This window comes from Eulemur rufifrons, chromosome 28 (assembly GCF_041146395.1).
Source record: "Eulemur rufifrons isolate Redbay chromosome 28, OSU_ERuf_1, whole genome shotgun sequence".
NCBI lineage: Eukaryota > Metazoa > Chordata > Mammalia > Primates > Lemuridae > Eulemur > Eulemur rufifrons.
The window spans coordinates 38,874,891-38,898,532 of NC_091010.1; the positions used below are offsets into that span (position 1 = coordinate 38,874,891).

At 42.1% G+C, this 23,642-nt stretch overlaps 1 protein-coding gene across 1 annotated transcript in view; it reads right to left on the reverse strand.

The window, feature by feature from the left end:
* Positions 1 to 22,441, reverse strand: part of LIPA (lipase A, lysosomal acid type) — a 38,945-nt gene extending 16,504 nt beyond the window's left edge. The window contains exons 1-4 of the mRNA XM_069461077.1: positions 22,337 to 22,441; positions 21,002 to 21,111; positions 19,403 to 19,514; positions 18,283 to 18,400 (exon numbers count right to left, since the gene is read on the reverse strand). Of these exons, the coding sequence (XP_069317178.1) occupies positions 18,283 to 18,400; positions 19,403 to 19,514; positions 21,002 to 21,087 (316 nt within the window). The 5' untranslated portion in view covers positions 21,088 to 21,111; positions 22,337 to 22,441. The remainder of the gene's footprint in view (positions 1 to 18,282; positions 18,401 to 19,402; positions 19,515 to 21,001; positions 21,112 to 22,336) is intronic.
* Positions 22,442 to 23,642: the final 1,201 nt, after the last annotated feature.

Here is a 23,642-nt window from a genome sequence, read left to right on the forward strand (position 1 = left end):
CAAAGGAAAAAATGAATACATTTTTGAGAACTTACAAAATGTTTCTACAGTTTGCTGTAGTAATTGCATTTCTCACAATGATTCCTAAAAAAATAAAGCAAAAGAAAAATATCACACACACCAAGATAACACTATACACCTATAGAATGGCCAAAATCCAAAACACTAGCGATGCCAAGGGCTGGCAAGGATGTGGCATAATAGGAACCCTCACTCATTGCTGGTGGAAATGCAAAATGGTGTTAAATAGCACCACCTTGGAAAACAGTTTGGCAGTTTCTTACAAAACTAAACATACTCTTACCACATAATCCAGCAATCGTGCCCCTTGGTATCTTACCCAAAAGAGTTGAAAACGTATATCCACACAAAAGCCTGCACACAGATGTTTATAGCAGCTGTATTCATAATTGACAAAATTTTGAAGCAATCAAAATGTCTTTCAGCAAGTGAACAGATAAATAAACTGTGGTACATTCAGACAATGGAGTATTGTTCAACCCTAAAAGGAAATGAGCCAGCAAGCCACAAAGACATGAAGGAAGCTTAAATGCATATTACTGAGTGAAAAAGCCAATCGGGAAAGGATGCATCTATGTGACCTTCTGGAAAAGGCAAAACCACAGAGACAATAGAAATATCATGGGATTGGGGGGAGGGAGGGATGAACAGGCAGAGCACAGAGGGTTTTTAGGGCAGTGAACCTGCTCTGTATGACACTATAGTGGTAGATACATGTCATTATCCATTTGTCCAAACCCATAGAATGTATAACACCAAGAGTGAACCCCAGTGTAAACTCTGGACTTTGAGTGATAATGATGTGTCAGTGTAGGTTCTTCAAGTGCGATGAATATAGTACCACCCTGTGGGAGATGTTCATAATGGGGGAGGCTATGCTTATGAGGGGGGATAAGGGTATACGGAAAATCTCAGTGCCTCATGTTCAATTTTGCTGTGAATCTAAAACTGCTCTAAAAAATAAAGCCTTATTTAAAAAAAAAACTTTCAAGCTGAATAAAAAAGTGAAATAGAATAAAAAGAACTACACACACATGCAAACTCCTAAATATGTGTGGCTTCTGCATGTGTGTGTAAATTTTATTTCCTACACACCTGTACCTGAGATATAGCAGAAAAGCAAATATCTGTGAGTCAAAGAAACCTGACCTCAAGCTGCTTATATAGTGCTGAGACCATTCCATTTTTCATTAAACAAGCCTTTATTGAGCACCAATTATGTGCCAGGTATTCTTCCCAGCACTGGGAACACAGCAGAGAACAAAAAGAGGAGGGGAAAAAAGAAACATCCCTCATGAATACTGGTCATGAGTTTTAGACAGTTTGGAAAGACCTGGGTTCAACTCTATCCTCTCCGAGTTCTGACATGACACCTTGGACAAGGCATTTAAACATTTCCTGAAATTAATATCATTCCTGAAAGAGTGGCAATATGTACTTTCTAGGGAGTAGAGAGATATGAGATATTATATGAAAAGTTCTTAGCAAAGGGTATGACACACAGTAAGAGTTCAACGTATATTAGCTCATATTACTATGCTGCTTAGCCAGTCTGAGTCTTGGTTCTAGAAATAATTGTTAAAGGAAAAATGAGATAATTAAGTGTCTAGCATAGTGACTGACACATAAGTCAAAGGAAACAAAAAGAGCTCCCTTTGCCTTCTACTCATTCTTTATAATAGTAAAACATTGGAAATGAGCCAATTGTCAAGTGGCCAAATAATTAATTGTAATCCACTTGGTACAATTAAAGCCATCAACCATGACAAGGACTGTGATAGCACAGAAAAGCTTATAACATAGCTTGCAAAGGAAAAAAAAACAGCTGAATACAAAATTATAGACTACTCTGGACTACAGGTATGCAAAAATAATATATGCCAAATAGAAGAAATGTAAAATTTTAAGGAAAAATAGGAAAAATGATTTGTTGGGATGATAAAACTGGAAGTGAATTGACAAATTTTTATTTCTGCTAATGTCCTAATATAGATTAGGTAACCAATGAATTGTTTTTAAATGACAGTTCCTCTGATGCAAGGTGGCCTCTGTAGGCAACTCCAGGAGGCACTGCTCCTATGCATAACAATGCTAATGGTGCCCACTGAAGTTGTACAATGGGGGGTGCTGTCCCCCTCCTATTGTAAAATAGTGGGACCCCAGGCCAAGAGCCCAAAATGACTCCTGTGATTTTCTAATCACAAAATGGTAGCGCTCCACAATGCCAGGGCCATGTAGGCATTGCTTTCTAGAGACTAGAAAGCACTTTGGACATGCTCAGGGCTGCTTTACGTGCTCATTTCTGCCTTCAAATGTTCATTTGAATGCAATATTAATAAGACTAAATTTACTGCGAAAGTTCTATGTACACGGCACTGTGGTATCTACAGCATCTCATATGCACAGGCTTCCTGCCTTCGATGAAGATGATCATTATCAAGCTGGGAAAAGAAAAAAATAATCATAAAAGTTCAAAATTATAAACTTCAGTGTAAGTGACAATAATTACCAAAATTAATTCATCATTAAATTATAGTTGGGAAAATGTGTTTTAATTAATAGTACCTCCAAAGCAGGGCTGCCTGGTTGGACAACTACAGGAGGCATCATTGTCCAGTGGTGACCGTACAGTGCAATGTGAACGGTGCCCAGGAATCAACATGGCAGCTCTGCCCACTGATGGCGCATGATATTTTCCAGAAAGAGAGGCTCTCCTGCTCATGCTACGGTTCCTTTGGCATATAAAGATCCTTTCCACCCATCAAACATGCTTTGGAGTTGAGCAATGAGGAAGGTGACTTGACCTTCAAAGGCTCCTGTCGGTCAGATCATCTGTAACATAAACCACTGCAATAATCTTCCCTCTGGACGGAGAGTTACAGTGAGGCAGGAGGAAAGCCCCGCAGGTGGCCAGATTTCTTGGCACTTGTTCCCACCTGTGCCTCTGTAGTTAACTCTTACTGGAAACCCTTGAGCTGCTTAGTCAGCTTCTCAGGAAGAGTCCTGGGAGAAAGGCAGGAATGGTTTGAAGTTGGGGAGGGCCCTGGGGGAGGGATAACTGAGACAGGAGGAAGCGGATAATGTGTGGGCATCCAGGCAGGACTGAGGCTGCAGAGAAGGAACAGGCCAGCCCACAGGGCCCAGGCTTCAGCCCCCTACCTTTTCCTGATGGGAAGTGTTTAAAATTTCCCTGAAGTCTCCCTGTACTTCCCTCTCCAACCCCTCAGGAGCTTCAAAGGAGAAATGTGGGAGTCGACAAGTTGAAGATATACTAGGAAAGTCTTTAAACACCACCAATAAATAACTCCTGGGTTCCCAGGGGCAACGAGGAGCTGCTGCCCCATTTCCTGCAGGCCAGGGGAAGCCAAGGAACTGTAAGTGGCCAACTCGGTCGGGCATGTGCTACCCAGAAGACAATGCCTAAGGCAGCTGTAAATACCCTATTTCCACCCACACCTACCATTCACTCCTGCAGAAGGCTTCTCTCAGGGAGTTACTTTACCCTTTGAAGGGGCATCTTAAAAATTCCCAGACCCCTCACTCTGCACTCCCAGAGCTCCTGCAGTGGCTCCATAGTTACATTTCTGTGGATCTGGCTTTGCCGGAAACAACCACTAGGGCAGTCTAGGTTATAAAGAGTCCATGTTTAACAGAAAAAGAAACAAAGAAAATAACAATTTAGTTACATTGAGATAAACTATTTACATTAAGAGGTTATCTGTGGATATTCATTATCTCTAACTCTACGCCACAAGCTGGACACAAAATGGAAGTGACCTCTCAGGGAGAAAGAGAACGTAGCTGCACACATGTGCTTACACCTACACCTACACACATAGACACACACACACACACACACACACACACACACAGCCCGCCCTGTGTAGACCCAGAAGGGCAGCAAAGCTGTCCATTGTGGAGGGAAGGGGGGAAAGCTATAGACAAATCTCAGTGATTTGTTAAGACATCTGTAATAGGGAAAGGACAAATCAAAGCCACTTTTTAAAAAATTCTCCTTTTTGTTTGTTTAGGTTCCGCCATTCCTCACTCTAAGCAGACTACAAAAGCTCAATTAAAAAGATACAGTGGGGGGTGGGGGAGGAGATGGGGGTATGCCTACACAATGAGTGCATTGCGCACCGTTTGGGGAGTGGTAACACTTGAAGGTGCTGACTCGGGAAAGGGGGGGTGGGGAAAAAATATGAAACTATTGTTTTTAACTTGCACTGTTCACTTAATAATTTATCATGAATATTTCCCATATTATTTCATATCATTGTACAAGAAATAATGTATACATTATGAGGACATACTGTATCTAACAAGATATACTGTTAGACTCAAAAAAAAACAAAAAAAAAACAAAAATAAAATAAAAAAGAAAAATAAATAAAAAAAAGAAAACTAATAACTTATTTTTAATTTTATATTAATATTTCAATGATAACACTTAAGAACATGATAATCACAGAAATCCAATGAGATTTACAAGTTTGATATAAAATTAATGTATATCTCAAAAGATACAGTTCTTCTCTTATGATCTTTATTAATAATCCTACAACTTATGTTAATTATGTTAACCAGGAGTACTAAGTGAATTTGTTCCCTTCAATTCTGTATAGATCTAAAAATCTTTTCTTTATCTCATTCAGATTTTTCAGGTTGGGAGAGAAAAATGTCTGTCTTTGTGTATGTCCATATATGAAAAATTTCCTAAGATTTTCATTGTTTGTCAGTCAACATAGTAACAGAAGCAACTATTCTTTGGAGGGATTGTTTGAGAAAAAAATAAAAATCAGGAAGTTATTTATAAAAAAAAAAAAGCATATAAGCAGTAATCTATATTCTTAAGAGTGTCAAAATTAAAACATTTTTCCTGTAAAGTCAGAAATACATATCGATACGTGATATCCAATAAGTCTTTCACTTTTGAAGGAAAAAAAAAAAAAACAGATACAAAAAAATGGCTCCAGATGGGAAGGAAACAATGAATCTATTCTTTCAAAGCAAGATGTTTTCAAATCTGGAGGACCTGGGTGGAGCACTGCAAAGAATTCCAGAAAACATTGTTTTCTGGTGGGAAGTACCAAAGATGAGGGAAGGGGCTGACAAAGAAAGGTAAATGTCTGAGAAGTCGCATGGCCTTAGAGCAACTCAAGGGCACTCAGCTGTGTCCTACTCATTCAGTTGAAGAATTTTTTCTGAGAACCTGCTATATGCTAAGCAGTAAGCTAGAAGTTAAAATATCAAGAAATGATTCAAAAACACATGTCGCGTCTTGTGTAAACCTTTGGTGATGCCTACTGAGTAATAGCTACCGTGCTAGATGCTGGGGACACAAAGATGGGTCACCCACACTTCCTCCCCCAGGGAGCTCCATCCTAGCAGAGGAGACAGACATGCAATCATTTTCTAGCCCAGTCTCAAAAAGGCTGGAACACAGCCCAGGAAAAGCCCAGAAGGAAGAGAAAGTGACTCAGCCAGAGAAAGAAACATTGGCTGGATGTTAAGTGGGAGACAGATTTCCCCACAAAGGGTGAGCAGAGAACTGATACTGTACCCGGGCCTCTGCCGATGGGCCCTGAGCGCACATGAAAGGCTCCCTGCCTGAATCTGATGCACGGCTGTGTCGGGAGGACCACTGGGAGCATTCGGTGCCTTATCTGACCTGGGCTCAGAGGGGGCATAAAGGACTTCATGGGGTGCACATCTTTCCAGGCTGGGCCAGTTCCCTTTCATCCCAAAACAAAAGGGCTCCTCTGAGGAGGGAGACACAGAGGGCGTAACCCACTGAGCTTCCAGTGCTAACAATTCCATCAGGCATGACGGATCACCAACAGTGAGAAAACGGCAACAAATCCTGGGGTGTTAGCATTACTCTAAAGGTGGGTGCTAACCTGCTTGCCCCTTCCCTCTGGCATTGGGTGAATACAAAAGGGTGCTGGAATAGACAGGGCACTGGAAGCAGTGTCCCCCCCACCAAGTGTCTGCCAGCTTCTCTCACCTGCCCCCACCAGGGGGAAGAAAGGAAAGTATCATGTCATTGTTGTCATTCTTTCCCACCTTACCACCAATCAAGGATTTAAGGATTTGCTGGCAAGAGATGTTTCTCTCTAGGAACCTACTGCCTCTCACATCTATTTTTCAATCAGATTTCTTGTCACCTTGCTCAGAACAGTTTATTAAAATAATGGCTAGCTATAATATTATTTTGCATGCTTATGTGCGCTAGGTACCATACGGAAAATCCTAGTAAGTTGGTACTTCTTCCATTTAACAGAACTGGGAATGGCGGCAAAGAGAAGTCCAATAATTTGCTCAAGGCTGAACGAGAGCTAGAAAGTGGGGGAGTTGGATTTGAACTCAGGTGTGTCAGATACCACGGGCCAGACTCTTAACTGCTTTGCTATGGGAAAGAAGGTTAATGAGGGAAGTCATTCTAGAACACACAGAAAGCCTTATGAGAATGACAGGCTGAAGGCAGGAAGCTATTTTGGGGAGATGAGAACCAAATGCTTGAACAAAGTAATCTCCAGTAGATGGAGGGGATAGGGAACGGGAGGAGGGACACCACACTCTATAAAGGACCAGCCCGCTCAAGGCACTCAGGCAGCCTGAGGCCTGGTCCGAGCAGCAAACCAGCAGGACAGGGCAGGGGCTGCCTTCCCCAGCTGTGCCCTACAGTTGGCTCGAGGAGGGCTGAGGGTCAAGGGGAAAGGCTAAAAGGACTATTTCTTGGCCCTGAGAGGACAAGTAACTTCACCATGGTCCTAAATAGCGCAGAGCTGACAAAAAGAAGCAGGCCAGTGACAGTCCACCACAATGCCACCTGCCTGATCAGGCCCCAGTGTGGGTGGATGACAGGAGGGGATTAGGCAGACTCTGAAACAGAATGTGCTGAGCCCACGGTCCCCCAGGAGGAAGATGACTGGGTAGGTGGGGAAGTTCCTCCTGGCCTTCTCTGCCTGGACGCTGAGTCCAGATGAGATTTCACCACACTCTGAAACAGTTGCAAGAAACCAGCTGAGGGCCAAAGCAGAACCAAAATGAAGAACAAGGAGGACGTCAAACACCAGGGTGTTAGCAAGAAAGAGACCTCAGTTCTTACTAGCTATGAGACCTTGTAGGATGTATACAAGCTCTCTAAAATATAGGCGTCCTGTTCCACAGTGGGGACGATGAAGCTGCTGATATATAGCAAAGCTCAATAAACAATAGTCCCTGAGCATAACAATAATAAAAATATAAAGTTGACCTTCGAACAACATGGGTTTGAACTGCATGGGTCCACTCAAATATGGTTTTTCAATAAATAAGTTGGAAAATTTTTTGGAGATTTGCAACAATTTGAAAAAACTCATAGATGAACTATGTAGCCTGAAAATATCAAAAAATTAAGAAAAATTTAGGTATGCCATGAATGCATAGAATATATGTAGATACTAGTCTATTTCATCATTTACTACCATAAAATAAATATAAGTTATAAAAATTAAAATTTATCAAAACTCATGCACACACAGACCATACATGGCACCATTTGCAGTTCAGAGAAATGTGAACAAATGTAAAAAGATGTGATATTAAATCAAAACTGCTTAAAATTAACTGCAGTACATACTGAACTGCTGTAATAATGTTGCTATTGCCGTGAGCTCAAATGTTTCAAGTAGCTGTTTAAAACACAGTGTGATGCTAATCATCCCTGTGTGAGCAGTTCATCTCTCCAGCAAATTGCATATCTCGGTAAAAAGCAATCTCTCCTGGTTCTTGTATATTTTTCATCGTGTTTAGCGTAATACCATAAACCTGGAACAACACCATGGGACCCATACGAAGTACCACTAATGATGCTGGAAGCACTTCCAAGAAGCAGAGAAAAGTCATGACATTACAAGAAAAAGTTGAATTGCTTGATATGTACTTTAGATTGAGGTCTGCAGCTGTGATTGCCCACCATGTCAAGATAAATGAATCCAGCCTAAAAACCATTGTAAAGAAAAAAAAAAGAAAAAGAAAGAAATTCATGAACCTGTCACTGAAGTTATACCAACCAATGCAAAAACCTTCTAATTTTTTGCAAAAAGCTTTTATGTGGGTGCGGGATTGCTATAAGAAAGACATACCTATAGACTCTAATATGATTTGAGAAAAAGTGAAGTCATTGTATGACAACTTAAAACAAAAGGAAGGTGAAGGATCAAAAGCTGGAGAATTTAATGTCTGCAAAGGATGGTTTGATAATTTTAGAAAGTGGTTTGGCTAAAAAGAAAAGAAAAGAAAAGAAAAGATAACAGGAGAAGCAGTTTCTGCTGACCAAGAGGCAGTGGATACCATTAAGAAAATCACTGAGGAGAACCAATATCTGCCTGGACAGATTTTTAATGCAGATGAAAGTGCACTATTCTAGAAAAGAAATGCCACAAAGGATATTTATTAGTAAGGAAGAGCAGCAAGTGCCAGGATTTAAGGCAGGAGTGGGCAGGCTAATACTATTATTTTATATATTAATAAATGCAGTTAGGTCTATGATCAGGACAGCCCTTCTCCATAAAGCTGCTAACTCTGAGCCTTGAAGGGAAAATTTAAACACCAGCTGCCAGTCTTTTGGTCACACAACAAGAAGGCCTGGACAACAAGCACATTTTTCTGGATGAGTTCCATCAATGCTTTATCATTGAAAAGCATCTTGCCAAGAAGGGACTGCCTTTTAAAGTTTTGTTGTTTTTTTTTTTATTGGACAATGCCCCTGGCCACCCAGAACCCTGAAGGTGTCAAACTGGTCTACTTTTCCCCAAACACAATGACTTTATTTCAGCCTCCAGATCAAGGGATCATAAGGCTCATTACACACGGTACTCTATGGAAAGGATCAAGGCTATGGAAGAGAACCCTGATAAAGAGAACACCATGAAAGTCTGGAAGGATTACACCATTGAAGATGCCATCATTATTATGGAAAAAGCCATGAAAGCCCTCAATCCCAAAACAATAAATTCCTGCTGGAGGAAACTATGTCCAGATATGGCACATGACTTCACAGGATTTATGACAGAGCCAGTCAAGGAAATCATGAAAGAAACTGTAGATATGGCAAAAGGGGGGGGGGGGGTAAAGGGTTTCAAGATATGAATCTGGGAGAACTTCAAAAACTCATAGACACCACCAGAGGAATCAACAGAAGATGAGTGGTGGAGATAAACGCTTCCAAACCAGTGCTAGATGATGAGGAAGAAGACATAGAGGAAGCAGTGTCAGAAAACGAATTGACATTACACAATCTGGCAGAAGAATTCTGATTATTCAAGACTGCTTTTGACTTCTTTTGCAACATGGATGCTTCTATGATACAGGTGCTGAAGCTAAAGCAAATGGTGGAAGAAGAACTGGTACTCTATAGAAACATGTTTAGAGAAATGGACAAGCAAAAAAGACAGAACTTACAATGTATTTTCATAAAGTTACACCAAGTTTGCCTGCCTCCCCCTCCCTCCTCTACCTCGGCCACCCCTGAAACAGCAAGACAAACTCCTCCGCTTCCTCCTCTTCCTCAGCCTATGCAACATATAGAAAAGGATGAAGACCTTTATGATGATCCACTTCCACTTAATGAATAGCAAATATATTTTCTCTTCCTCATGATTTCCTTAATAACATTTTCTTTTCTCTAGCTTCATTTTAAGAATACAGTACATAGGCCGGGTACAGTGGCTCATGCCTGTAATCCTAGCACTCTGGGAGGCCGAGGTGGGTGGATCATTTGAGCTCAGGAGTTCGAGACCAGCCTGAGAAAGAATGAGACCCTGTCTCTACTAAAAAATAGAAAGAAATTAGCTGGACAACTAAAAATATATAGAAAAAAAATTAGCCGGGCATGGTGGCACATGCCTGTAGTCCCAGCTACTCGGGAGGCTGAGGCAGAAGGATCGCTTGAGCCCACGAGTTTGAGGTTGCTGTGAGCTAGGCTGATGCCACCGCACTCTAGCCCGGGCAACAGAGTGAGACTCTGTCTCAAAAAAAATTAAAAAATAAAAATAAATTTAAAAAATTAAAAAATTTAAAAAAAGAATATAGTGCATAATATATAAAACATACAAAATGTGTGCTAATCTACAACTTATGTTATCAGTAAGGCTTCTAGTCAACAGTAGGCTATCAGTAATTAAGTTTTTGGGGACTCAAAAGTTATATGCAGATTTTCAACTGCTGGGGGGCCAGCACCCCTACCCCCCACATTGTTCAAGAGTCAACTGTAAATGTAATAAAATACTATTAGAATGTAAGAAGTATGAAGAAAAATGAAGTGGCATTCTTTAGCCCAGGTAGTATAATCATAGTTACAGTAAGAGTATACTAAGTGTTAAATATGTGTTATGTACTACTTTAAGCACCTGACATGCATTATCTCAGATAAGTCCCCTAACAGCTCTCTGAGTTGGTGTGGTAGGTGGAATAATGCCCCATAAAGATATCCACATCCTAATTCCCAGAACCTGTGATTATGTTACCTTCCATGGCAAAAGTAATTTTGCAGCTGCGATTTAGGATCTTGAGATGGGGAGAGCAACCTGGATTTCCAGGTGGGCCCAATGTAATCACAAGGACATAAGGTAGCCCTTTCCCTGCCATGGCAGGTTCTAGACAAAATGGCACCAAGGACTCTGCATATGATGCACACACATTCCTACTAACTCACACTGAGTAATGCAAAGTCACGAGAGCCCCGCACTTTGTACCATCCTGAATGGTGCATGGCACTAGACAATCCAAGGAAGGTCAATACCCAGAAAAGTTAAGTCCTTAGCACTGGACAAACCCAAAGTCCACGGGCTGGTGCAACCATCCGAAGACAGACTCTAAATCACCAAAAGCTCCAGGGTCTAGGGCTTTCCTGAGTCTTCTCCACCCACTGAACAAGAACCCTAGCAAGCATTCTGACATCTGGATGCTTTGTCGCTACTATCAGTATTAGTCATGACAGCTACCAAACATGTGTCAGGCATAGTGCTTTGTTATAAGAGATATTAAGATACACCCCCATTTGAAAGATGAAATAACCTATGTCTGGAGAGAGAAGTTAAGCAACCTGCCTGCTAACACTCAGCTGGCAATGTGCTGGAATTGAAACCCAAGCCTGCTTCATTCCAAAGCCCTTGCTTTTAATCAACATTCTGAAGAAAAAAATCATATAAAAATAAAATGGCAGAGGAGAGGGGGTGTGCACATAAGTATTCAGTGTGTATCCAGCCATTTCATAGCAAGGCAGGCAGCATTTCTTAAAACTGGCTCTATATCAAAATCACCAGGGAACTTATGAAACAGACATACTCCTGGTCCTGACCCTGATTCAGAGAATCAGGAACTCTAAGGACAGAGCCTGGAAATATTTGTTTTTGATAAGCTTCCCTGGCTATTCTGATTCAGCCCATCTATAGCTGTGTTCAAGCTGGGATTCAGCTACAAAGGAACATGGCCAGGCCCTGCTCCCCTGAGCTGGCCCAGGGAAGACTGCGCCACCTGCAGTGCCCAGGGAGAGGCCAGGCAGACACTGGCCAGTGTCTAACAGCCCCCTGAAGGTAGTTCTGGGGCCTCCCTGTCAAGAATTATTAAGAGTAGACCTTTGTTTATCCAAAGCAGAGAGCTACTGGTGAAGTTTTATAGTCTAATTCTAGTTTGAAAAGTTGGCCTCAAAAAACAGCCCAAAACATTGTCAATAAGCAACTTTGGTAGGAAGCTGCAGCCAGCCACCTGGTATCTACTGGAGTGCATAAGGACAGGCTCATCTCCTATGCATTTATCCCAGGAACTTGAGCAATAGAAGCTGATGTGCAGGTGATCTAAATCAGACACTTTCCACAGTGTGACTTTATCAGGGACACTGCAGTGGTCCCCTGGGCCTGAGGAGAACACAGAGTGGGCAAGGGCTCCGTCACAGGCTGTGACTCCTGTCTTCACCACCAACCAGCAGCTTTATCTTGGGCAAGTTAATGAACCCCTATAAACCTCGATTTCCTCATCTGTAAAGTAGGGGGCAACGAGAGTTCTTATTTCCTAGAACTGTGTGAGAATTCACCTGGTGATTCACACAGGCCACAGGGCACAGCACCTGGCCTGTCCACAGGACATGTTCAGAAAGAGATGTGGCCTTTGCCACAGTCCAGACCACTGCACTCACATTGCACAGTTGCTCTGCTGGAAAGGAGGTGACCTACGGGAGTGAACACAAGAGCACCCACATCACCCAGCAGGGAAGAAAACTGGCCCATCCCTCACGGTGCTGTTCTCCCCACCACCAGCGACAGAGTCACTCTGATCATTAAGCAACATGAAGGCAGCGACCTGCTCTGTCTTGGTCACTGCAGCACCCACCTAGTGCTGAATCCTGCACGTGGTACACGTGATAAAAATTTGTTAAATATATGAAATAACGAAGGAATAAATGAAGGGGAAAATCGCATATTCTCTCCACACACAACGTAGACCATATACCCTTTCCGGGGCATTATTTTAATTAGAGTTTCCCACATACCCAGGATGATGCCGGGCCATTTACATCATTCTTCCTACTTTGGGGACTTGGGGGCCTAGAGAGAATAAATAATTTTCCCCAGGACACACAATTAGTATATGGTGGAGCTGGGAACCAAACCCAGGTCATGTGACACCAACATGCCTGCCACGCCCATGCCAAACTGCCTTTCTGCCTCCCCTGGCCCTCTCTGCCACCACAGCCAGTCCTCAGACAGCTTCACATTACAGCAACTTGAGTTCACAGAGCTTCGCTGTTGGCTGAGTGGTGGGAAATAATGTAGCTTTGGTCCAGGGAGGGAAGGAAGGGAGGGAGGGAAGCACCTGCAGGGGACACCTGGCCAGAGGTGACGGCATTGGTCACCTGACCCGCAGACACAGTTCTATCTAGTGCATTTCTCACTGCAGCAACCTCTGCCCGTAGTAAACAAATCTTAGCATAAGAATTATCCTCCTTTCCTTATAGCCTAGAATACAATCCATGTCAGGGAGGACTGGGTCCCAAGGAAGCAGACAGCAGAGCTTACCATCAAATCCATCATGATTCCAAACATTAAAAACAGAAACCACAGCTTGCAATTATAATGCATAAAATGCTTCAGAGGCCTTATTTCATGTAATTTTTATAACAACCTATGAAGTGACAAGTATTATCCTTCCCGTCTAATGATGAAGAAATTAAAACTCATAGAGGTGAAGAAAATTTCCAAGGTCATATAGCCAGTTAAAGTAGTAGAGCTGGAACCTAAGGCCAAGGCAGGCAGCTGTTCGCATGCTCGCCTTAACCACTAGGCAATACGGCTTTGAGTCTTACCCGCCACAGGAAGCCCCCAAGTTGTGTTTGTGGGTGTCTCTGAGCCCAGAAGTAGGAAATCCTTACTGCGGTGTGGCCTTGCACAAAGAACACCATAAAGTTGCAATGTTTTGCTCACTCCAGTCCCAGCAAGGCTGCAGGAGCTTGCTTGGGTAGACTGCAGCCTTGGGCTGGAGAGACTATCAGGTAAACAGAGTCAGAGAAGGCTTCGGGCCCCCACAGAGCTCACGCTCTGGTGGGGGAGGCAGAGGTCACACACACCATTGCCTACATAAGTTAATGCTTATTGTCTTCACTGCTACAGAAGAAAAACATGGAGAGTTATGAGGACACGTAGCCAGGGGCTTGACCTGGTACAAGCAGCTGGAGAAATCCTCCCTGAAGGAGTGACATTTAGGTTGAGGACAGAGGATAGGTCAGAGTGGTTAACCAAGAGGAAGAGAAGGTGGAGGAAAGGGGGCAGGGCAGAGCACTCTCTCCCTTTCCACTCAGCTCTTTGCTCCAGCCTTCCCCTGGGTATATGAGACAAATTGTAGTTGACACTGATTTATGCTGCTCAGCTATGCAAAGGGTCTGGACACTATCCCCTAACCAAAGTGCCATCAGAGCACCAAGCAAGCCTGGACCTCAGCCCGAGACACCAAGCCCAGGTGGTGATTAATGAACTCACATCTGCTCAGTGCCACCAGGGGCAAAAAATTACATCCCAGATTATCAAAGCTAATGCCTATAATGCTAGCACTCTGGGAGGCCAAGGGAGGAGGATTGCTTGAGGCCAAGAATTCGAGACCAGGCTGAGCAACATAGGGAGACCCTTTCTCTACAACAAATTTAAAAAATTAGCTGGGCGTTGTGGCACTCGCCTATAGTCCCAGATACTCAGGAGGCTGGGGCAAGACGATTGCTTGAGCCCAGGAGTTTGAGGGTGCAGTGAGCTACGATGATGCCATTGCATTCTAGCCACCAGCGACAGAGCAAGACCCTGTCTTAAAAAAAAAAAAAAATTTTTTTAAAGGAATGAAGAGTTTCTGTAAGGAAAGACAAATAAGAAGAATCCAGAAATCAGTCAGAAACCTAAAACAAGCAATCAAAGCAAAATACAGGCCAATGGTCATAAGCCACACTGAATATTCAATTATGACTCAAAAAGCTAATAAGCAACACTGGGGAAGTCTTTGCTAAGGTCTGTTTCTGCATGCTGAAGGCAGTTGCTCCAGGCCTTCACAGTCCAGAATGCCATTTCACTCATTGGGCCAGCAGATTCATAACTTTTCACAAACAAATGTTCCACTCTTGGTGCTTTGACAATTGGCCAATTTCCTAGATAGGTAAAGAGTAAACATGCCTTGTTGTTGCTGCTGTTTTATGTATTTTATGCAAGACCAGCATGTATTTCCTTGTTTTAGCCAGAAAAAAATATATATTCTGACTATCATGGGATCAACTTGGTCAATACTTATTACATAAGACCACATTCTCTAGGTCAAAGAACACTGAGTCTGTGGTCTCAGTTGTTGGGCCATGATCCTTTGACCAGAGGCAAATCCCCTTCCCTCTTTGAGCCTGGCTCTCTTACCCAGTAAAATGTGCTGGTCTAGAACACAGGTTGCCAAACCCAAAAATTTTACCTTGGAATCCACCAAGGGAGTGTGTTAAAACTATAAGCTCTTCAAATCCCTGGCCCAGGCAGAATCAGATCCTTCTAGCGCTACCACCCCATGACTCTCTGAAATAAGGCTGAGCAGACAAAAACAGAACCACTTCCCTAAAAATGATTACTTTCTGAATTTCAATTCCCTTAAGGAGTTAGCAAGAGGCAAGGGTAGCTCAACACTTGATAAGGTCACTTAGGGGTGGGAAACAGCACACATTTACTCCATGGCTGGCCAAGGGCTACTACTGTATAAAATGAGGGTGAAAGGCATGGAAAACAGCTAAGACAGAGTATTAAGGAAAGGTGTGCATCTTTATTCATTAAACCTCTGAAGATTATTGAATGACAAAATCACATAATTATGGTTGGGCTTTAAGAAGCTTAATCTTGCAAAACCACATAGGAAGGATGAGAACAGGGAGGCTGGCAGACAGGAGAGCAGCTGGTAAATCTTATGAGCGAACATAGGCAGACGAGCCATGTGGCCCAGTCCTGTGTTCATAAAAAAGACCTCCAGTGATCTCCAAGTAACACTACATGTACAGCTGAGAGGTCACTGCCACAGGACTGAGAGAGGCTCACCATTCAGCTGTAAATTCAGGCTCCGCAAACAATGTGCTAGCAGTAAGTAAATAATTTTTTCATAGATAGATGAAAATAGATTTTCCAATAATTTTTTATACTGAATATAGATTTTTCAATAATTTTTTCAATTTTTTCACTGCAATTAGTACAGATTTTGGCATCATTTTATGTGTATTAAAAGCACTAATTTCTTGAATTATAAGCAGACTGAATATCCATATTCCTGTTTTAAAATTTTTTCTTTTTTTAATATATGGAGAGCCTTGAGAATGGAAGTGGCTCAAGACTCTCACGGCTTCTGACTTTATTAACGTGGGTAGCCTAGAGAAGACGTGCCAGCTACCTGAAGATGCGAGTCAAGAATGATTCTGCAGTTTCCAGCCACGGTCATTAGGAGGAGGATGGTGCTATTAATAGAGGAGGAAGTCAGAAGAGGAAGTGGCATGCATGAGAAGATGAGTTCTATTTGGGATGTGAAACACCTCCTCTATTCTTTTTGACAACAACGTCACTCTTGAACAGGAGTAAAGGACAGTAAAGAGCCTCTGTCCCACGCTCTGCCTTGAACCATGGAAATGTAAACCATCAGAAAAGCACCTATGCAGTTCTTAGGAAAATCACAATTCCTTTAGAGCAGCAGTCCCCAATCTTTTTGACACGAGGGACCAGTTTCATGGAAGACAATTTTTCCACAGATGAGGGGTGCAGAAAGGGGGATAGTTTCAGGATGATTTTGCAGCTCTCCCCAGCACTAGCTGTACCGTCTCCGCTCCACCTCAGATCGTCAGGGATTAGATTCTCATAAGGAGCATGCAACCTAGATCCCTCGCATGTGCGGTTTACAGTAGGGTTCCCACTCCTGTGAGAATCTAATGCTGCCACTAATCACTCGCCTGCCACTCACCTCCTGCTGTGTGGCCTGTTAGGAATCAGGTACCGGTACCATTCTGCAGCCCAGGGGTCGGGGATCGCAGCTTTAGAAACTAAGTCATTCATCACCATCACAGATTTCCTTGAGAACTCCCCTCTGAGGTTAGCTCATGACAGGTATTATACACATCATTTATCCCCTAAGGGTGGCTTCCTCAGAACAGAGAAAGAACATGGGGACCTAATGCTATGACCAGATTTAGCTTAGAGTACTTTCTGTCCATGTTCCCCATTCTGAAGAGCAAGAGTTTTTTCCCCACCCCCTTAATACCCTTGTCCCTTCCCCCCCAAAAAATTGAAATAAAGAATATAGCCTACAGAACCTGAGATTCATAAGAACTATACAGGAACTTCGAGATCATCCCAGTCAATCAACTGCTTTTACAGATAAAGAATGTAGGACTCACAAAGGCAAAAGCACACAATTAATCAGGGCAGAGCCAGCTCCAGCACCAAGGTTCCCTGACTGGTCTTCCTACCACCTGGGAGCATATCAGGACTCATGCCCACCTTCCTCATACTCCAGGGCACTGCACTGTCACTTGCAATGGTGAGATACACACAAGTAGGGCATGTGGCCCTATGTGCTTTAATAGCTACGTGGAGAGAGAAGCCTGGAGGTAGATATAGAAAGAGGAGAGGGGGTGAATTCTCTCAGCATGAATTCTCTCATCCTTATTCTGAAATCTGTTTAACAGTTTCAGGTAGTCTGTCTAGAAATTCCTTAATCTGCATTGGAAACCTCAGTTTTGCCTGAGTTAGAAAATGAGAGAAAAAATGTATTACAAATATGTATATATTTACATATATGCTTTTTAAACCAAAGCTATAAGAACTTTAATATAATCTAGTGAGAGTAATGATTAGTGTAAGTGCACATAGAAACAATTTAACAGTATCTATCAAATGCATTCTCTGACTCAAAATTTTTTTTTCTGGAAATGTATCTTATAATTAATTTGTGCACATAAAATATTATGTATGGCAGCAATATTTGTTAGCAGACGACTGTATATAGTACAAATGCTCATTAACAGGATACTTGTTAAATAAATCATGATACAGCTATATAGCAGAATATTACGTATCTGAAGAATAAGTATGCTATGAATTGTATGAAAAGATAGCTAAGATATTAAGTAAGAAAATTCAAAGAACAAAACACTCCCTTTGTATTAAAGGGGAGGCAAGGGAAAAATAAAAACCTATGTTTTTATTTGTTTCTAATGAGATTTTTGGATATAAAAAGATGAAAAATGAAGAGAGTTTATTTAGAAAGATACATAAAAAATTAGAAGTGGGGAATGAGATAGGAAGGAGGTATTTCACTGTGTATTTTTTCATTCTCTTTGATTTTTGGACTACATGAATACATGACCTATTTGAAAAACTAAATAATTTTCAAATAGCAAAAGCCATCTACTTAACATTCAAAACATTTCATTAAATAAGATGCTTCCTTAAAAAAGAAAATAGAGATTTTAGCATATCCTCAAATGAATCTGATCTTTGAACCTTTAAGCAAAATATGAAATTAGATGTCTCTTGTCCTTACTTCTTTAAAAGAAAGTGCTTTTCTATGCCTTGCAGAAATGTGACACATTTAGTACTTTGGTCTAAAAATAATCCCATTTCAAATGTTTTCGAGATAAATCTGAACTTGGTTACTGATATAAAAACTGATCAAATTCTAGCAATGTGGTTACTTTTAAGAGCTTTCCTATCTTACCACTGAAAACACCCATACCTTTGTCAAAATGGTTCTTCCTCCCATGAGGGATTCGGTGAAGGCACAGGATATATCCATCTTCTGTCTCAACTAGGTGTTCCTCACTAGGGAATCCCCAGTAAGAGATAATTTCACTCTGCAGAGAAAAAGAGTGAAAATGGAAACTCTGTGGACAGAATCTGACATCATCTCCCACATTAGCAGGCAAAGAAAGGAGAAGGTAAAATATCAATGACATTCTCCTTCTTAATTATTTAAGAAATCAATTGTTATTGAAATTTTAGTCTGCTGAATCTAGTAGCCAACATTCCATCAAAGAGTAAATCCTCTACTTGTTTTACCCACATGTTCTACCCACAGGTATTTGGTTAAATGTTGGTTTCATCATTCTAGGATTGAAAGGATTTAATTTTATTATTCTTATAGGAAAGAATTTTTTAAAAGAAAAGATTTGGGACAAGAAATGAAACCTAACCCGAAGATCCTGTTACCAGGTCACCGAGTTCACTATGAATTTCTCTTAACGTCCCTAAAGTTGCCTGACCACTGCATCATCTATTTTAAAGCTGCTGTTTTCTTTCGTAATCTGTATTTTCCCGATATCTTGTGCCTACATGAGGTATTTCTAGATTTTATTATTTATTTATGATTGATAACTTTAAAATATTTTAATTAAAATAATAATCAAGTGATTACTTCTGCTTATTTATTCTAAAAATTTTTTTTTCCAGATACTTTCACTTTTGCATTGAATATGTTCCCTGGACATTCTTAATCACAATCTTTGTTCAATGTATTCTAAAACCAGCATTCAGTAATAGTAACGTTCTTGCAAAGCTTGGACACTTTTTTATTATTCTTTAAACAAATTCAGTGAGACTTAAAAATTAAATGAATTAATAAAAATTATCGTTTATCTCATTAAGAAGTATATATAATGGTAAAATGAGGTTTGTTAAATATACATTACCTGGTGAGAAAAGTCTAGCAAACTGGATCTAAGATTCAGAGAAAGTGAAAAACATAAAGGCTACAAAGAGAGTAGAGTTGTGGCTTCACGTAGCCCACATAACTGGATTTAAGAAAATAACATTTGTCACAGACTCGTTTGAAAAGCACATGCCTTTGAGAAGCTTACCACATTCATGTTTGCTTCAGGATCCACAGCTGCCCGTTTCCCTGTGGACCCCTCGGAATGCAGCGTCCCGAGGACCAAACAGATCACCAACACCAACAGCTGCATTTTCATTCTGTATAAAATGGTCTACTGTTATTTGCCCAAATTTTGCTACACAAAAATACGTTGGCAGATTAATGCTCCCATAAAACATCTGAATCAGGTTTAGGGCAAGTAAAAGTTAGGTGAAGGATAAAAGTGAAACAAATGGTTCCAGCCATAACTGGAAGGGAGAAAATGAGGAATTCTTTTTTACTAAGAAACCTCCCCAACCTCAGTTTACATGACGTTTGGGGCCCAGCACCCACCCACCTACTCACCACAAGGATAAGAAATTTTTCCTGGAGAAATAACAGAAAGCAACACTTAAAAGAGGACAGGTTGAAAAAAAGGAAGTGCCACAAAATTCCAGAGCATATTTCCTACCTCTTCCCCTCCACTTCTGATTTAAACATTTTTAAGTTTGGCCAACATTAGCTCTTCCTCCCACTTATCTTCCCACTTCTGTTTTTGTCCAAAATTATATGTCAGCATTCAAATGTGTCGCTCAAGGGAAAAAAGTGAAATGAAAGAAAAGAGAGCCTACAAGAGAAATAGAGAGGAAGAATTTGACCTTCTCTCTAGAAACACTCCAGCCATCAACAAAGACCATCCTAGTTTCTGGCAGTGATGGCTCAAAATCATAGCAAAGATCTTGAGGCTATTAAAGGTGAAGTGAAGTGGCTCTCCTAAGAACACCCAGATGGGTAGAGGAAAAGCTAGAATTAAAGCCCAGGCCTCCTATTCTTTCTCTCTCTCTTTTTTTTTTTAAATAAATATAATCACTTAAAAAGAATCATGCATGTATGCCCATACAAGGACTTGTACATAAATGTTTATAGCAGCTTTAATAATGTATAATGACAGTGTGTAATAACCAAAAATTAGAAAAACTCAAATGCTCCAAATGGATGAATGGATAAACAAATTACGGTATATGCATACTACCCAGCAATAAATAGGAATGAACACAACATAGATGAATCTCAATTATGCTAAGAAGCCAGATCAAAATAAATAAATAAATGAATGCTATCTGATCCCATTTATATAAACCTCTAGAAAATGCAACCTACTTTATATTGACAGAAAACAGATAAATGGTTGCCTGGGGAGAGAAGGGGTAGGAAGAAAGGATTACAAAGGGATATGCACAAGGAATATTTTGGGGGTGATGTACAGGTTCAAAATACTGAGTGCATTGATGGTTTCACAGATGTATACATATGTGAAAACTTACAAAATTATACAATTGACATATGCCCTGCTATCGTCTGTCAATAATACCTTGATACTGCTGGCTTTTGGGTTTTTTCTTAATAGCACTATGCTTCAACCAATTATTTCACAAGTCTTCAAAACGGGTTCTCAGGAGATTGCAAAAGTGAATTGACTCCTTTCTGTTAATTCAATTTCTCCTGGAATTATTTTCCCAAACAGTAGTGAACCGTGAAATTCTAGATGGGAGCAAATGTTACCTTGAATATGCATTGGCAATGCAAGGCCGCTGCTTTTACTTACAAGTGTGTATTTCTTTGTGATAGCTGGAAAGGGCTATACAGACCTGGGCTGCTTGTTATCGTAAATACGACCTCCCAAAAGTCCATTGATACTAGAGAATAAGGAGTAGACTGAAAAGAAAAAAAGTAAAGGTGTAGCCACAATCAAAAATCATGAAGCATCTGGTGGTAGCAGCTTTCCATTCATAGCTTTTCCTGCAGACCCTGGACCAGCTGTTCAGAGGAATCTCCATGAGGGTAACAGCTGATGCTACTCAACTGAAAATGTCACTGGGTTAAGTATTCTTTCCAACACAACACTAAGTTAGTTTCTCAACATAGAAGTCAAGATTCTCACAAAGGCAGAGATCGAGTGAGAAGTTCAAAGGAGAAAAAAAACAAACACACACAAATCTCCAGGCTGGATTCCGTGTGGTTTGCTGGGCTCTCCTATCACCTTTATTTCAGATCTTTAGACTTTGTAACAATCCAATTACGTACGTATCCGCCTTCATTTCATGCCAGCCCACAGGGCAGAGCCTGAGTCTGATTCAACTTTGTACCCTCTGGACCTAGCAAAGTGCCACGCACATATTAGATGGACAATACGGGTTTTGAAAAATGGGATAGGGACGGTCCAACAGTTCAGTGGCAAAAGAAAAGAAGGCCCAACGTGGTTTGTCATTTATTTGGCTTTCTAGTAACAATAAATTAAGCTCGAGAGTTGCGCCAGACACCGTAAGGCGGTGCTTTCGAACCTGTCAATTGCTCCACCAACCCTATGGCAGTACCGTGAAATTCATTTTTCAGGAAACTGAGGTTCATCCAGGTTAAGTACTGGAAGCAAAGTGTCAGCCGGTGAAATAGCAGTAGCGCTGGGGTTTTAACTAGGACCAGTGCCCAAGTCTGCTTTCTACCACGCCGTTGGCTAACAAGAGAGGTAGGGCAGGCTACCCGGAGGAGCCAACCGGAGGAGAGGAAGAGGAAAAAGGAGAGCTAGGAATCAGGCTGTCCCCACAGCTAGGAATTCCTGCTGTCCCCACAATCAGGGAGCTCTGGGTAGCTTCCCTGACCAACCACAGCGCCTGTCCAGGGAAGTGGAGTGCGCCCAGGGCAAGATGGGCAAGTTGAGAGAGCCCCCGACTCCTGGGTGCCTGGGAGATGCCTTGGGCCACTGCCCTCTGAAAAGGCATCCAGGTACCCCAGGCAAGATCCCCAGGGTCCAAATGCTGAGGGTCCTGCCGGCCTGCAGAGACACGGGGGCGCGGCCCTCCCTTTGGCGCCCGGTGGAGGCAGGCCGGGCACCAGCTCCCACGCCGCACCCGCACGTGGCGGCGTCGCGGGGGCCGGCACTCACCTGGAGAGCCGTCCTCCCGGGCCGCTGTCCAGAGCAGCAGTGTCAGCTCGCAGGGGCCGGAGTACAGGGAGGAGGCCGGCAGAGGACCCGGGAGGCCTAGGCGGGAGGGCGGGTGCCTGCTACCCTGCTCAGGCTATGCTCACAGCCAACCAGAGCCGCGGGCCGCCGGGATGCGCCGCCCAGGCTCCGCCCCCGCCCAGCGCCGCGGCTTCCAAGCTTCCAGGGGCCCCCGCGGAGCATGCGCCGTGGACGGGCCTAAGAGGAGCCGGCCCAGCTGTACCCGCTCGCCGCCCGCGCCTGGTCTCCTAGCTGCCGCCTCCTGCTCGGCCAGGGAGCTCCTGCAGGGCTGGCGCTCTCCGCACCTGGCATAGAGCATGTGGGCTCTATAAATAAAAATAAATCATATGCTCCACATAAAACCCTTAGCATTGTGCCTGACGCGAAGCAATCTTTTGTACATTTTATTTTTTTATCATTAAAGATTTGTGGAAAGGGGAAGAAATATAACAATATTCAGTATGCACATATTATTTATTAATCATTTAATTCAACAAAAATTTTTTGGAGCACCTACTAAATGCCAGGCATTAGTAAGACAGTGGGGATATAGAAACCAACCAAAGAAGGTCCCTGTTCACCTGTTTACATTCTAATGGGAAGAGACACACCATGAAAAATTATGTAACACATGAAGTGGTGATAAGTGCTATGAACAGCAACAACAAAACCAGAGAAAGGGATAATGGAGGATGCTATGTTATTTATATGGTAATCTCTGATGAAGTGACATCTGAACACAGACAGGAAGGAGATGAGCCACGTGGATACTGGAGAAAGAGCATTCTGGGGTTAAAATTACAAGTGCAAAGGCTCTGGAGCAGTAATATTCCTGGTGAGTCTAGCCAGAGCAGTGAGGTCCTTGTGGCTGAAACAGAGTATACATGATGGAAAGTAATGAGACATGAAGTCCTAAAAGAAGTTGGTTGCCTTGGGGACCACTTGTCATGGCTTGGACCAGGATGGTGATAGCAGTGGAGGTGGAAAAAAACAATCAACTCTAGATATGTTCATAATGTGAAGCCAACAGGATCTGCTGGTGGATTGGGTACAGTGATGACAGGGAAAGCAGTGTCAAGGATGGCACTAATGGGTTTAGTAAAATGGAATTGCCATGAATTGAAATGGAGAAAGTACTAAGAAGAGCAGTTTGAGAGGGAAATCAAGAGTTTGTTCTAGACGTGTTGATTCTGAGGTGCCTATTATGAGAACTCTATCAGCTCAGGCCATGTCAAGAAACAGAAACCTC